The sequence below is a fragment of the Macaca nemestrina genome, chromosome X (genome assembly GCF_043159975.1).
Source record: "Macaca nemestrina isolate mMacNem1 chromosome X, mMacNem.hap1, whole genome shotgun sequence".
Classification (NCBI taxonomy): Eukaryota; Metazoa; Chordata; class Mammalia; order Primates; family Cercopithecidae; genus Macaca; species Macaca nemestrina.
The window spans coordinates 16,104,979-16,121,573 of record NC_092145.1 but is presented as its reverse complement, the minus strand read 5'-3'; the positions used below and the strand labels follow the sequence as shown (position 1 = coordinate 16,121,573).

Genomic DNA, 16,595 nt, shown 5'->3' with positions numbered 1-16,595 from the left:
ATCCAGATCATTATACACAAGGTAGCAATTCAAGGACTCTGACCAGCCTAATAGAAATGCTCCAAAGATACAGGTATGGGGGAATCCCTTCAAGCAAATAGCTTGAGACAAATAACTCAACAATGAGGATCATGGTCAATAAACCCACACAAGCCCTGGAAACTTCCAATGAGATTTTTAGTCTTCACTCCTAATGTAAGTGGATAGACAAGTATCACCAGACATTTGAGGAGAGCATCAAAGATGGGTAATAGGAACCAAACAAAGAGAAATAGAAAGAAAAAAAGCAACATGAAGACAACAGAAGCTGTGCAGGGAGAAGAAAACAATTTTTAAAAGAAAAATCAATTATCATCTTTGTATAGATGAGTGAAGATACTGAATTCATAAAATGAAATCAGAATTCTTTTTTTTTTTTTTTTTTTTTTGAGACGGAGTCTCGCTCTGTCGCCCAGGCTGGAGCGCAGTGGCCGGATCTCAGTTCACTGCAAGCTCCGCCTCCCGGGTTTACACCATTCTCCTGCCTCAGCCTCCCGAGTAGCTGGGACTACAGGCGCCCGCCACCTCGCCCGGCTAGTTTTTTTGTATTTTTTTTAGTAGAGACGGGGTTTCACCATGTTGGCCAGGATGGTCTCGATCTCCTGACCTCGTGATCCGCCCGTCTCGGCCTCCCAAAGTGCTGGGATTACAGGCTTGAACCATCGCGCCCGGCACATAATTCTATTAAAAGAAACACTGAAAAAATAGAAAAAGGATGAGGGCTCTTCAAAATTAAAAACACAATGGCAGAAATGGAAACCTCAATAGAAGGACTAGGAACTAGAGTAAGAAGACAAAGAATAGAAAATAGAAAAGATAAGATAATTAGAGGACCAGTCCAGGATATCCAATATCTGTGCAACAGAAATTCCAAAAAGAGAAAATGGAGAAAATTGGGTGGAGGAAATCAAAGAAAAACTCCAAGTAAATTTGGACAGGAGTTTCCAAATTCAAATTTATCACCCCAAGACTAGCATAATGGATAAAAAACAGTGCCAACATTTGAACACTGAAAATAAAATAAGTTTTCATAAGCTTTCAGAGGACAGAAACTAAGTCACCTGCAAAGGAGCAAAAATTAAAATGGCATCAGATTTCTGAATAGCAACACTGGAAGCTAGAAGACAATTAAGCAATACCTTCAGAATTCTGAGTATAATTATTTCTTACCTAGAATTCTATACACAGCCAAACTAGTAACGAAGTCTTAGGGTAGAATAAAGATATTTGCAGACACATACACTCTCAAAAACTTCTATGTACTGTGTACACTTTCTCAGGAAAACTACTGGAGGATGTGTTCCACCAAATAAGGGAGGTAAACAAGAAAGATAAAGACATGGCACCTAGGAAGGAGGAGAGCCTATGCAACAGACGACAGGTGAGGAGAATTCCAAAAATTATGTTCACCAAGATGCCCAGATGACAGCTGTGCAACAGGCCTAGTGAGTCTAGACAAGCAAGACAGAAAATCCCAGGAGATATTTCTTTAAGAATATGAAATTCAGAGGAAATAGAACGTGTTTAAATGTAATAAGAAGAGATTTTTGTAACTCCCACATCTGGGAGAGGCTGGGGTAGAATAATGATAAGTATCTAGAAAACTGAGTAAAAAGACCATCGCAAGACAAACAGAAGGGAAGGAAAAGCAACCCTATTATACCACATGATTCATCTGAGCAAAGAAATTACATAATCTTAATTTAACACTGTATATCTAACCAAAATTACGATATGACTATAGTGGAGATTTTGAAAGAAAAGAAGTATATTTGTATATGTGGTAGTTGGGTGGGAGGCTGTGAAAGAGAGCTAAGTCTTCATCTTCCATAGGAGAAAGGAGAAAGATAAGCATGTCATTTGGAGCTATGGAGGTAAATACCAAAGGATGTAGCTAAAAGTGCTGAAAGTGTTTGCCTCTGGGAAGTTACAAATGTGTTTGTGTGTGTTGGGGGGAGGGTGGATTTGCTCTTTAACCTATATACGTATATGCATATGTAATGTACTTAAAGTAGAAAATGAATTTATGATTAATAAATATCCCAATATCTTCCAGAAAGAGTATATCCAATACTTGAATAATTACTATACCTGGAAAAACGCACATTCTGAATACTTCCTCCAAATTGTTTCTGATCTGGGCTTATTCTGACAATATTTTGCATACATCTGAAAATCATCCTTCTGTGATAAAAAACAAATTCAAATGTATTACTAATTTGTGAATATGACTTTTGCCATCAAGAAAGGCTAAACAAGAGTGTAACCAAGCATCCTAGGAAATGTGGCCTAAAGGGCCTACTGTACTAGCAGCTGGTCAAAAGCCTTCTTTACGTTCCAAGAACAACAGCATGCCCATTGCATCTGGTGGAAGGACACATAATTATCTAAGTAATATCAGAACTTCCACTTGCCAAGCTTGAGGCTTAGATGGAGCCTTCTCTGTCTGAACTATAGAAACCTACTTTTTTGCATAATGATGAACTAATAGGGTACCAAGAAATATATTCTGTTATTAGTCTCTTGATTCCCTAGTGAATGAACTTGTATATGACTTCCAAGTTAGAGCCTACAGTCCTAGGTTCATCATTGGGACATTATCATTGTAGCATAATCCATTTAGGCACTTAAGCAATTCTCTCTCCCTGAAATCCTCTTTCTCTGACCCTCATGAATGGGCTACCTTCTACTCATTATTTAACATTTATCTCATGAGTTATCTCTTCTATAAAACCATTGTTTATACCCCCATTCTATGTAAGATGCCCCTCTTCTGGAGTTTCCCAGGACCATTTGTATATTTTGAATCTAATGCAAATCATCTTCTACACAATTAATAATTTCCCTGTTTTTATACCTAAATAGATTTGGGCTTGGTATCCACATTATCTGGCACAATGCTTGGTGCATAGTAGGTGACCAGTAAATGGTTGTTGAATAAATAAATAATTCATCAATAAACATTTATTAAACCACAACTGGTTATTAAGAACGCTGCTAACCTAATGAGAGATACAACAATATATAGGATATAGACTCTGGATCTAAGGGCTTTCCATTAAGTTTCGGGAAAAATTCATGTATACATGTAAAGGTACACAAGCACAATAAATATAAAGTCTCCAATGAGTAGGACAGACATTACATACTATAGAGTCTAAAGGAAGGATAAACTGCTATTGCTTGAGGAAGTTGGGAAAGAATTTGGTCATAACTTAAATGTGTTTAAAGTTAAAACATCTTAGTCGGGCGTGGTGGCTCACACCTGTAATCCCAGCACTTTGGGAGGCCGAGGCAGGTGGGTCACGAGGTCAGGAGATCAAGACCATCCTGGCTAACATGGTGAAACCCTGTCTCTACCAAAAATACAAAAAATTAGCTGGGCGTGGTGGTGGGCACCTGTAGTCCCAGCTACTTGGGAGGCTGAGGCAGGAGAATGGCGTGAACCCAGGAGGCAGAGGTTGCAGTGAGCCGAGATTGCACCACTGCACTCCAGCCTGGGTGACAAAGCAAGACTCCGTCTCAAAAAAAAAAAAAAAAATTTTAAAAATTAAAAAATAAAGTTAGAACATGTTGAGCAAGGTTGACACACAGTTCTTTCTTATCCTTATTCTCTTCTCATTTCATAAACACTTTGTGGGATAAGATATCTATTTTGAAGCTTTCAAAAATCACCTCTATTGAATAAACTCATAAATCAAGACAAAACTAATCTTTCAGGAAGAAGAGAAACTACATAAGCAGAGAAGCATACGTGAAAAATATTCTAACAGAAAACTCTAATGAAGGAGAGTATGATCACTAACTTGGAAAGTCAATTGTATTAACCATACTCCGGACACAGAGGAATGGGCCTCCCTAATGCTTTTGTTGAATGAAAAGAACTGACAGCTCTCTGTTTCTATGAAGTTCCTGTGATAGATGCCTTGGTGGCTGGAAGTCAGACTGGATCCAATTCTAAAACTTTACATGTATTTTAATAAGACAAATATTATAAATAATAAGGTGGTTTTTAGGCAAAAAAATTAACCAAGCCCCAGATAGTTTTGTTATGATGATCCCAACTCTTACATCTTCATAGCCAGGATTGTCCCTGGATTACTAGGATTACCCAGGAGTCAGTGTTCAAGAGCTGAGCCACTGAAGCATTTGATACCACAGAATGGAATGGGCATTTTTATGCTCTGGATGTCCCAGTGCTTTCATTTCTGCAGCAAAACTTGGTTTGGTATTAAATACTCACTGGAGTAATGTATCTTCTCCAAAAACATAAAGACATAAAGTACCTATCTCGTCGCCAAATCTGTTCTTATAAGTGCATTGCCAATTTGGTGGTGCATATTTATATATTTAAAAAAATAATTTAACTAACCCTTTCCAGGAAACAAGGTCCCACGCTTTCTGGAGCATGAGCGCAATTTTCCAGGCTGCTCAAGAAAATGCTGTGAAAATTTCAGAGAGAAAAAATTACATGATTTTATGTGAAATATAATAAACTGGTCAAGAGAGCACTTTAAATAGTTTCATAAAAAATAAATATTCAATTCAGCAATTACATACTCATTATGGAATTCATATATTTCTGCCATGTTTCCAAAGAGAACGTCCTTTTTATTTCTCAGGAGAGGTGGCATAAGATCAAACATCTCTGGATTATCCATCTCCGCTCTATAACCCTACCCAAAATAAATACATTCATGCATTTTAAAATATTTACATGCACATTTGGTTGGGCTACTAATGGTGTAGGTGCAGCAGAATATTAGGGGATTTGAAGGTGAAGTTGTTTGAATTTTAATTCAATTTTAATTCAATTCAAATCTCCTACCCAAAGTTATCCATGATTTTTTTTTTTTTTTTTTTTTTTGAGAAGGCAAGACAAGGAAAGGAAGTCAAGGTTTTCCAGTCAATAGACAGAATAAAGTAATAGCTCTTTGGCCTTCAGAGTAGCTTGTAGTGTAGGAAACAAGATAGAAACCAAGATAAAAACATAGATTACAGGTCATCAGCTTCTCCTTAAATTGGCAATATGTGTTTAGGTTTTTTCAGACCAAATTCGTATCATGACATTTTTGTCAAATGACTATTTTATCCCATTCTCAGTTTTTTACATCACAATCTCTAAATAGCACCCTGGAAATAACTGTAACAATCGGCTGTATCCTTAAGAGAACATTTTCTCTTCTGTAATAAACTCTAAATCAATCATTTCCATTACTGAGGGAGAGCCTGAATGTGCACGTTTAGCCAACATGCTGCATCCAACAATAAAAGAAATGCCCACTGCTGCCATATGACAACCAGGGAAGGAGATGGAAGTAGAAGATTGTCCCTAAACGCCTGCTAATGAATGTAGCAAGGGTTCATTCGGGAAAAGAGAGGGCAAATACAATTTGAATAGCTTACCAACAAAACAGTATACAGTTCTCGAACATAAACTCTCTCAGTCTGTATCAGTTCATTTAGGACGTGGCTGAAATGAAAAGACCATATTTATCAGTTATTTTATTACTGAGATCTATATTGCAATGTTTCAAGTATTATCATCATGAGAAGGTAAAACTAGCTAATGCATAGGAACTATCAATGGTTTTTGTTTTAGCATCAAAATACGAAACTACTTTTATGGTTTCTAGAATAAAAACTATATATATAGTCTTATGGGTGGTTTTTATTCATTATATTTATATTCATTTATATATATATATATATCTCCTGCCTTTTTCATATATATATATATATATATATGCTCAAGGGTTACTATAAGCTTTAAAGAACTTTATTTCTAACTCACTGAGATTAGGAATAAATTTACTAAAAACTCACAATAACTATTCTTAAATGTCTGAGGTTTTTATTGTTTTGGGGTAGCATAGTTTATGAATTTTAATACCCTTTTTTCCCTAAAAAATAAGTATTAGCATTTTAGGCACTATTTTTCCCTTTTCCCAGTAATGTTCTGAAATTTTCTAAGGGAGGCAGTAGATTTTTTTTTACCATGTCTCCCAAAGTGTAGGTCATAGTTATATTTCATATATATATATATATATATATATATATATATATATATATATAATTTTTTCTTTTTTTTTTTTTTTTGAGATGGAATCTCACTCTGTCACCCAGGTTTGAGTGCAGTGGGGTAATCTCAGCTCACTGCAACCTCCACCTCCTGGGTTCAAGAGTTTCTCCTTCCTCAGCCTCCCTAGTAGCTGGGATTATGGGCGCTTGCCACCACACCTGGCTAATTTTTGTATTTTTTGGTATAGACAGGGTTTCACCATGTTTGTCAGGCAGATCTCAACCTCCTGACCTCAAGTGATCTGCCCGCCTGGGCCTCCCAACATGCTAGAACTGCAGGCATGAATAACCACGCCCCACCCATTTCTGTAATAATTTTGTTCATTGTCTCTGGAAAATAAAATATATTTTCTTTTCAATGTGATTTCCAATTGACGTCATATTTAAAACTCATTTCCCTTGTCCCCAGTATAAGTAACCTATTTGATTTTAAATTATACTTTTGACTTTTTTTTCTTTTTCTTTTTGGATATTAAAGCATTTAACATTTGAGAGCTTTATAGTATATGTGTGTGTGTGTGTGCGTGTGTGTGTATATATATATGTATGTATCTCATACACACATATGTGTACCTACAACTTGCTGCAAAATGCTTGCTAATTACAACTCTGTAATATAAAATTAAAAAGTTGAATATTCTTATGTCTAGAATATTAATATACCATTATAACAGTGAACAAAACCATTATTAACATCTATTAAATAACATTGTATAAATCTGTATAATCCTTTGTAATTTTTGATGTACCATTCTATTCATTTTGTATACCGAAATTTACTAAGAGAATAGATCTTAACTGTTCTCACCACACAAAAAAAATGGTAACTATGTGAGGTGATAGATGTGTTAACTAACTTGATATGGTAATCATTTCACAATATATACACATATCAAAGCATCACATTGTACACTTTAAATATATGTAATTTTGTCAATTATATATCAATAAAGCTGAAGAATTAATAGATAAGGTAATTACCATGATTTGATCATTATACATTGTACACATGTATCGAAATTTCACACTGTATTCCATAAATATGTACAATGATTATGTGTCGATGAAAAATAATAATAAAACTTTTTGAAGAATGATAAACAAAAACCTCCATTTTATTTCAGTCTGGGCAAAAAAAAAAAAAAAAAGAGGATAGCAACATTCTGAAAAAGTTTAGTTAATTTTCTTCAAATCACATAAACAGGCCATAGGTTGGCCAGGCCTAAAACCTGGACTTCTGACACCTAAACTAGTGCTCTTTTCATCACACCCAGTAAAACCCCATTCTGTGAACTCAAATTTCTAATTACATTGGCCTTGAACACTGAACCAGACTCCCACAGTTAGATGTGTATATGAGTTTATATTAATAAATAAAGGATACTTCTTTAAGACATCCAAGCTATTGCCATTGTCCAAACTGGAGGATTGACCAGAACTTCTCTTCTCCTGACAATCATGCACCACTTCAATCTGAAATACAGCAAATAAAAGTTAAATTAGCATCTCTGTAGGTATAATTCTTCTTCAAGGCTATCCAGCTCAAATTAAGTTTATTCTAGGTCCTAACTCTGAAGATAAATTGAAAAATAAAACTATGATATTTTTCAAAATAACTTTGATACATACTAGTAAAAAGTGATTTGAGTTGCCTAAGAAAACAGATTTAAGACACTAATTAGAACTTATTTTATGTATTAACTCTCTATTTATTTGGCATTCTTGGAAAATAAGGTTGATTCATAAAAAGTTAATTTTCTAGATAACTAAAGTGTATTCATTGAAGAACCAACCATCTTTTTAACCATAGTGATTTCTGATGGAAACCTTTCTAGAAAATATTACATGCATCCTTGAATTCTTTAATCAAAGACACACAACATAACTGATCCTTTTTCTTTATTTTTTTTTCTAAGATCTGGGGCAAGCTAGAAGATCCTTTTCCTAATGATTCAATGGCATCATCATAAGCTTGAACATGATAAAATCTAATGATGTGCTGCAGGGATACCTGCAGAACTCTATTCTTTCTTGAAATAACTGTAACCTGTACATCTCTGTCTCTACTCCCTGCCACATGTTAGTTTTTATAAGTTGCCTCCCTAATTCTAAGTGATTGCCTTATTTTACAGACTCTAAAGGACTTGGACTGGCCTACTGAGTCAACTGCAAAAGATTTGTGATGATTATTTGTTCTTAAGAAGCATTTGAAGTGTATTCCTGGTATCCAATCTCAGCCGTATTGGACAGCTGAGCTTGCCAAAAGCCTGACCCCCAAGTAAATGTAACATTGCTTTGTGACAACTAGAACCCCAAATTAAGTACAGTATCTATCAGCTAAGTATTTCCCCAAAATGTGACCTACTTATTACAAATGAAAGAAACAAACATGTATTACGACTTTCTATATATTAGGCATGCACAATCCTAGGTGCTTAACACATATTATATTTAATGCAAACAGCATTTAGCAAGTGATGGCATTCTTTTCCTCATTTTAAATATGGGAAAACTGAGGCTCAGAGAGATTTTATAACATGTAATACTACAGAATTTGGCATTCACGCTGTTTCTTTCTTGAAACCAGAAGTTGTGGCTGTACCAAATAATAACCAGGCCTGGTATATTAGTATAGACCATTCACTAGGCTGCTATTAATTACATTAAAACTTAGAGCATTATCATATGCCACGCATGTTCAAAGTGCTTCACAAATATTAGATTATTTTGTCTTTAACTCCATGATGAGAGTGTTCTATTCTTATGCCCATTTTATATATGGAAATTGAGTTCCAGAGAACTTACCCAAGTTTATAAAGCCAGTAAGTGATGGCACTGGGATTATAAGCCAGGCAGTCTAGGTTTACAATTTGTACCACTATGCTATACTGCCCCTTAAAAATATGTTCTCATCTTTATTTACCACAAAAAACACACGAAGAATATGTGGGGTCTTGGGGACCGGGAGCAGTGGCTCATGCCTGTAATCCCAACACTTTGGGAGACCAAGGCGGGAGGATCACCTGAGGCCAGGAGTTTAAGATCAGCCTTGGCAACATAGCAAGACCCTGTCTATCAAAAAAAAGTGTTAAAAATATTAGCCAGGCATAATGGCCCATGCCTGTAGTCTAAGATACTCATGAGCTTGGGGTGGTAGGATTGCTTGAGCCCAGGAGTTTGAGGCTGCAGTGAGCTATGATTGCACCACTGTAGTCCAGCCTAGGCAACAGAGTGAGACTATGTCTCAAAAAAAAAAAAGAAAGAAAGAAAAAGAGAGAGAGAAAAGAAAACGTGGGATGTTGTAGCTATGATGAGTCTACTTCTTTACAAATATCAGACTATCACGGATAGCTGAGAAGAAAAGAATCTTGTATCTAACAGTAAATAAGTATATTGGGCACAGTGACGCACACCTGTAGTCCCAGCTACTCAGGAGTCTGAAGTGGAAGGGTGGCATGAGCCCAGGAATTAGAGGCAGCAGTGAGCTATGGTTACCCCTGTGAATAGCCACTGCACTCCAGCCTTGGCAACATAGTGAGACCCCATCTCTAAAAAAATTTAAAAACAACAACAAAAAAGAATGGATATCTTTTCTGAGCTAACAGCCTCTGCATGGTCCATTAGAATCTGTCCTGTGTGTTTCATACTTGTAGGACTGGAATTGCTCACGAAAGAAAGTTTCTTCTGCAAAAAGGTGCAACACTTATTTACGATTATTGAGGTGATGGTGGGTGGTGGTAAAAAGAAGCTGGAACATATACAAGATGTTCTATAGAAATGATTCTAACCTTGAGCCAGGACTTGAGAAACAGCTCATACTGAGAAACTGGCATGTCTGGGGATATGCCAGTAGTACAGTGAAACACAATGCAGCAGCAGCTTTTTTTCTTCTTCTTTTTATTATTATTATTATTATTATTATACTTTAAGTTCTAGGGTACATGTGCATAATGTGCAGGTTTGTTACATATGTATACTTGTGCCATGTTGCTGTGCTGCACCCATCAACTCGTCAGCACCCATCAACTCGTCATTTACATCCGGTATAACTCCCAATGCAATCCCTCCCCACTCCCCCCTCCCCATGATAGGCCCCGGTGTGTGATGTTCCCCTTCCCGAGTCCAAGTGATCTCATTGTTCAGTTCCCACCTATGAGTGAGAACATGCGGTGTTTGGTTTTCTGTTCTTGTGATAGTTTGCTAAGAATGATGGTTTCCAGCTGCATCCATGTCCCTACAAAGGACACAAACTCATCCTTTTTGATGGCTGCATAGTATTCCATGGTGTATATGTGCCACATTTTCTTAATCCAGTCTGTCACTGATGGACATTTGGGTTGATTCCAAGTCTTTGCTATTGTGAATAGTGCCGCAATAAACATACGTGTGCATGTGTCTTTATAGCAGCATGATTTATAATCCTTTGGGTATATACCCAGTAATGGGATGGCTGGGTCATATGGTACATCTAGTTCTAGATCCTTGAGGAATCGCCATACTGTTTTCCATAATGGTTGAACTAGTTTACAATCCCACCAACAGTGTAAAAGTGTTCCTATTTCTCCACATCCTCTCCAGCACCTGTTGTTTCCTGACTTTTTAATGATCGCCATTCTAACTGGTGTGAGATGGTATCTCATTGTGGTTTTGATTTGCATTTCTCTGATGGCCAGTGATGATGTTAAATAGTCTTTCAAAGACACAATATTTGTCTAGCGAATAAAACATATGGTTTAAGGCCCATACCAACTATGCAACTAAAGCAATAAAGTCAATTTTGAATTAATTAATGATATTTACTTTTAAGTTGCTCTGATTTTGTCTCCAAGTCTTCTTCCCTGGTAGAGAAATATGAAAGAAGAATTTCAAACCAGAATTAAAGTCAGCACTTTTAATAAAAATACGTATATATTTATTAAATAATTTGAGTTAATATTCCAATATGTTTATATTAATATTTTAAAATCACACTATAGAAGATAATGTTTGGTTGGACTTACTCACATGACTTCATCTTCTTATTGAGCATGGTTTTGCTACGTATTCACCCATTCTCTCATTCATCAAACATTCACTTACTTGCCAAGCATTGAAGTAGGTGTTAGTGCTCACAGTTATTTGCAGATTTAATATTCATTCTGACACAAAAACATTTAATGAAATTGTAGCTTATTGATTAACTCAATCAAAAAGAATTTTGAAAAAATCTAAGTTTAATCTACTAATTAGAGCACCTACACTTATTTGGCACTTTCTACATATTGAGCACTGTTCTAAGAGCTATGCATGTATCTTCTTTTTAAATACTCAAAATCATCCTAAGAGGTAGGTAACAACTTCTATCCCTATCTTCTAGATAAGGAACTAAGGTTAATATCTTGTCCAAGAAGCAGAGGTGGTATTCAAATTCATATAATCTACTCTCAGAATGTTTCTAACCACCATATAAACATGTCCAAAGCATGATAAAATGTTAAACATGCCATCAAAATTCAAAGCTTTCATCTTTATTTTTTTAATGTTTAGTTTCAAAAGGGTGAGCCACTGTATTATTAAGCAAGGAATCCAGATGTTCCTACAAAGCCAAAGGCATGGTCCAACCAAAGACTAGATTGTTTAGATCCTAATTCTCAGGGCTGCTGAAAAGGCTGTTACTCACACAGGCTGCCTGAGACTCCTCTCTCCACGAAAGGAACAAACCTTTTGTCCTTCCCTCCTCAGCAGGAGCCAGTGACAAGCACACTCAGGAAAACGAAGGCCTGCTATGTTCTCTAGACGCCATACTTCACTTTCACTTACTAAAATATATTTTCTATCTAAACTTCAAGTTTATATAATCGTTTATATAAATATGTATTAAACTTAGTGGGAATTATACAAAATTAATTTCTCAATGAATACTAATACGCTCCACTTTAAAGAAACCTGTTCTACAGAGATTCAAACTTATTTCTAAAGGTAACTTAAGAGGCAATTATTAGTTTTGCCAATTAATTCTTTGCAACTACATTAAGAGGTACAAAATAAATATATGCACAACTTAGGAGAAACGCATCTTATTCTTCAAAGCAAGGTAGATGTATTCATTTTTTAACAATGTAAATATATATAAAATGATTGAGCACCTACACCATATGCTAAGCTCTGTGTTTGGCTGTGTTTGGGGATACAAAGACGAATTGCACACAGTTTCTGCCCTTATAGAGCTTAGTTTAGCAAGAGAGACAGAAAACAGACAATTCCACTAAAGCCAAGAAGAAATTTGGGAGTACTTGTTATCACACAGCATGAACACCTAAGCAAACAGGGGTGCAGGGAAGGAGAAGATGTGGGGAGGAAAAGCTTACCTGAAGGAAGTGGCTTAGAAATAGGAAATCTGATGGAGGAGTAGAAGCTAACATGTGAGAAAGGAAGAGGAAAGGAAATAGTGTTCCAGAGAGAGAACAGTGTATGTAATGTCCACAAAGTAAGACACCTAGGAAAGGGAAGAAAAAGTGGGCAGGGTAAGTGGAAGAGACAGAAAGACTGTCACAGTTGCCAAGGCCAGGATGATGTTAGCTTGGATTAGGAAAGTGGCAGTAAGGATAGCAGTGGGGATGAAAAAAAAAAAAAAAAGTGAATTGATTCAAGAGAGATGCTTAGTAGGCACAAATCCACAGGATATAGAATTTTTGACCATTAGAGGTAAGGTATACGTGAGGAGGAACCAAGGTCCCAGGCTTGGGCAATTGGGGAAATCACAATGCCATTCACCAAGATGAAGAGTAGAAAGATTGCAGGAGACATGAGTTAATCTGAGGTATGTTGAGTCTGAGTTGCCTATGGGAAATTCATAAAGGCAAATTATAAACAGAGGTCCAAGGCTTAGAAGAAAGATCTAGGCTAAAGATACAGATTTAGGAGCTCAAGCCACATTTTACATTTTATTCCTTGCTGTCAATATCTCCCATTCTCAATAACTACACTCTATATTCAATGTTAATTCTACAAATATTTATTACATCTTGCTAAGTGCCAGGCCCTGTGCTAGGTGCAGAATTATATTTGATGCAAAAAGAAAAAAAATAAAATAAAAGCAAAGAACAAAAAAACAGTTTGACTCATTTTTATGAGAAATTAATACCTATGTTTTGAGTTGACCAAATTTTATATATTTGGCTTAGCGATTAAAAGTCTTAAGAAATTGTTTGGAATGGATTGTTACAATCCCTATTACTCACAGAGCAATTAGGTAAAATGAACAAGGTTTGTAGCACAAATAATGTTTTGATTTAGTTTACAAAGCATGATGCATAATGGATAAAATCATTTATCCATCCATGTCACTTATTTATTAAGCTGCATTCAACCTCATAAATATATTAGGCAGTCTCAAACTGAAGCAAATCCAAGCTACTCCTAACAAAAAGTTGGATCATGAAGTATCTTAAACAAAAGAAGGCCTGATTCATTTTAGCATTGCCAATTGCTTTTCTTTATTCTTTTTTGGGGGTCACTTTATGAAAGACATTGAGTTTAGAAGCATAATCTACATTTCATATAGTCATTTTCCAAGGTAAGCACAATACGAAGAGAATAATGGATGGTTATTAAGAAAAACAGGAAAAAGTTACTTGCAGGTAGAATGCAAGAATGAACTGCTGCTGTTTTTAGATGCCAAACTGGTTTTTCACAAGTACACAAACTCAGAAAAATGTATTGACAAAAGTAATATAATAAAGATGGGTACCTTTTGAAAAAAGTTTACATGCTTGAAAGAAAGAGTATCCAACTCCCACTGCAGAAGGAAATTGTAACGCCATTAAATAAGAATATCAGGAAAAAAAATGAAACAATACAAAACAAAATGTGCTAATGAGTGACTAATAACTTGCATGGATCTGTAACAGTCTCCTCAAAACTCCGTTCCTCAACCCAAGGTGTACCACTTTAAGAACCTCTACGAGAAGTTGAAGTTTTAGAGGACAATTAAGCAAGCAGCTTTAACCAGAGGAAAGGACTAGTCCAGTTTATCAAGTATTTTTTTATAGTCCTCAATTTTTTTTTACCCTATCTTTACAATAACCTGTTGGAGTCAGTAGGTATTATCGTCCTTATTGTCCAGGTAAGGAAACTGAGGCTAAAGAGGCTAAGTGAACTGTTCAAGGACACACAGCCAGTACATGGAGCCAGAAATCTAACCGAGGTCTGTCTTCTGCTCAAGAATATCAACCTATTTCATTTTTATTCTCATAGCTATTGGGTTTTATCCCCTTATTGCTTTTTATGTTGTTATCTTTACTCTTTTTCCAGTAGTTTTAATATTCCTTGTATCTTTGATATATCTTTGATATTGTGTTTAAGACATTGCTTATAGTTTTATTTATAAATATATTTATATATTTCATAAGTATTAAACATGGAACTTTCATAATCTTAGCCTAGTTACCTGTTTTCATCACCTTTTGAAAATCTGACCCATGCTAGATATAAGCTATTATTTTTATGCTCATTATCGTTGGCTCAAGCCTTCTCTGAATTCCAAAGCAGTTCTCCTACACTAATGAAGCTTCTGATTCTATTTAGATCAGATAGACCGAATTTACTCCCATCTTCGCCCATTCCGCTTACCTAGGGCCCTAAAGACCAAATTACTCTCCTCTAAGAAGACCCGAAGGCAGCTCAAGGGAATCCCTGAGCCATCCATATCCAGAGCAGTTCAACACATTATAAGGATAATTATTATTCCCATAGAACTTAGAAAGAAAATAGATCTTACATGGATAAAGCTAGGAGATTAAAACTAGAAAATGAACTCTGTAACAGTAAATTACCAACAAAATTATTCTATTTAACAGCATTTATTTAGAAAAGGCAGTCCATTTTATTATCTAAGCCATTCACTTACTGGTAGCTTATAAGAACCAAGTCATATTTCACCACTATGCAATATATCCATGTAATAAAACTGTATGTACTTGTACCCCCAAATTTATATAAATAAAAGGACCAAATCATTGCTTATCTAGAGTAGCAGTAAATATGTGTGCGTGTGCACACACACATGTGTGTACTAGCTTCATATACTTTCCTTCACCTGCTGAAAATAAATGCAAGTTTGATGTTGGTAAAATTTTCATACAGATTTGCAAGGCAGGAGTACTCAGTACTGAGATGTTCACAATTCCTTGTACTGTACTATATTACTACTATGTTTTACTACATACAATAACCTCAATCTGACTCTTGCCTTGCACAATATAAATATGACCAAAGATGCTAAAGTGAAATTTTCATCTATCCGCATTGAAGAATAAACTCAGTATTCACATCAAGAGTAACAATATAAACAATAGCAAGAGAAAAAGAGACAGAGAAAGTAAGACATTTTACCTTGTTTAGATGAAAAAAATGGTGTTCTAGATGTGATCAAATTTTCAGGTGTGGGTACCACAAATTGGATTGGCCTCACATGCTTATGTACCAGGTTCCTGAAACCAGCCTGCTGGTTCTCAAATATGCTTCGAATGTTTTCAAGCTTGAGTTGTATAGTCTTCATTTGAACCTGTAGGTTGCGTAAGAATTACAGGAAATATTTTCTGAAATGAGGTCGATACAAACCCCATTACATTTCTCAGACTCCGATGGTCAAAAAATAATTTAGAGTTTAAAAGATAACAACAAGAAATTTAGAAAAATAGCAAAACAGATTAATGTTTTATGTTCACATGGATATAAAACCAAAATCTCAACCAAAACAACCTGGAGGAAAAAATTACCAAGAAGCAGTCATGAAATTGGTCACTGCATAGAGCGATTTGCCCTTCATTGGTTCATTGGCTGAATCAGATAATGGCTGGGAAAGAAGGCATATTGCTCTTTCCTGTTTAGCATAAGAAAGCCACCAAGTTATAAAAACAATCAAATGAATAACATTGGTATAATATTTTGTTACATTTTACCCTGTAGGACACTCTTGTTATAGTCCTCTATGTTGCAACAGGCTCCTCAGAGCCACCAATGGATAATGCACATTTGTACCTCTTCTAGATGCTTTGAGGAAGCTAGAGTTAAGCTTGGTTGCTTCCAGAGAATCACTTGGCTATTGCCATGACTACATTTCCGATTTCTTGGCATCCCCTAGGATATTCTGCTAAGCATGGGTCTAGATACTGCTCCAACCTTAGAGTCGACTACACATTTTAGCAGCAAATAGCATCACAAATACTCTTATCTACAATGTGGATAATCCTTCATGTGATTTCCAAGGGGGCAGTACTGAACTAACCTATAGCTCTCCACCCTGTTAACAACAACTTCTGCCTGCTCCTCCTTCTCCAAGAAGACCCAAATCCTATCTTTATGCTTTCATTCTCAAACTGAGTAGCAAGGCCACATCATCCACAGAGCATCTGCTGATGGTCACTACAGCACAAAGGAAGGATGTTTGGGGTAAAGTACTCTTGACATTCTTGACATGGACCCAACATTCTATT

The 16,595-nt window shown here is 35.9% G+C and overlaps 1 protein-coding gene across 18 annotated transcripts in view; it reads right to left on the bottom strand.

Annotated features, from left to right (window-relative positions):
• Positions 1 to 16,595, bottom strand: part of LOC105481353 (MCF.2 cell line derived transforming sequence) — a 113,698-nt gene that overhangs the window by 15,820 nt on the left and 81,283 nt on the right. For 10 of the 18 annotated variants that reach the window (XM_011740864.3, XM_011740868.3, XM_011740858.3 and 7 more), the window contains 8 exons: positions 15,493 to 15,664; positions 13,850 to 13,897; positions 10,921 to 10,958; positions 7,505 to 7,593; positions 5,446 to 5,512; positions 4,600 to 4,715; positions 4,412 to 4,481; positions 2,131 to 2,223 (listed from right to left, as the gene is read on the bottom strand). In XM_011740864.3, the coding sequence (XP_011739166.1) occupies positions 2,131 to 2,223; positions 4,412 to 4,481; positions 4,600 to 4,715; positions 5,446 to 5,512; positions 7,505 to 7,593; positions 10,921 to 10,958; positions 13,850 to 13,897; positions 15,493 to 15,664 (693 nt within the window). The remainder of the gene's footprint in view (positions 1 to 2,130; positions 2,224 to 4,411; positions 4,482 to 4,599; positions 4,716 to 5,445; positions 5,513 to 7,504; positions 7,594 to 10,920; positions 10,959 to 13,849; positions 13,898 to 15,492; positions 15,665 to 16,595) is intronic. The other 8 variants (XM_011740870.2, XM_011740860.2, XM_011740862.2 and 5 more) reach the window with 1 other exon arrangement.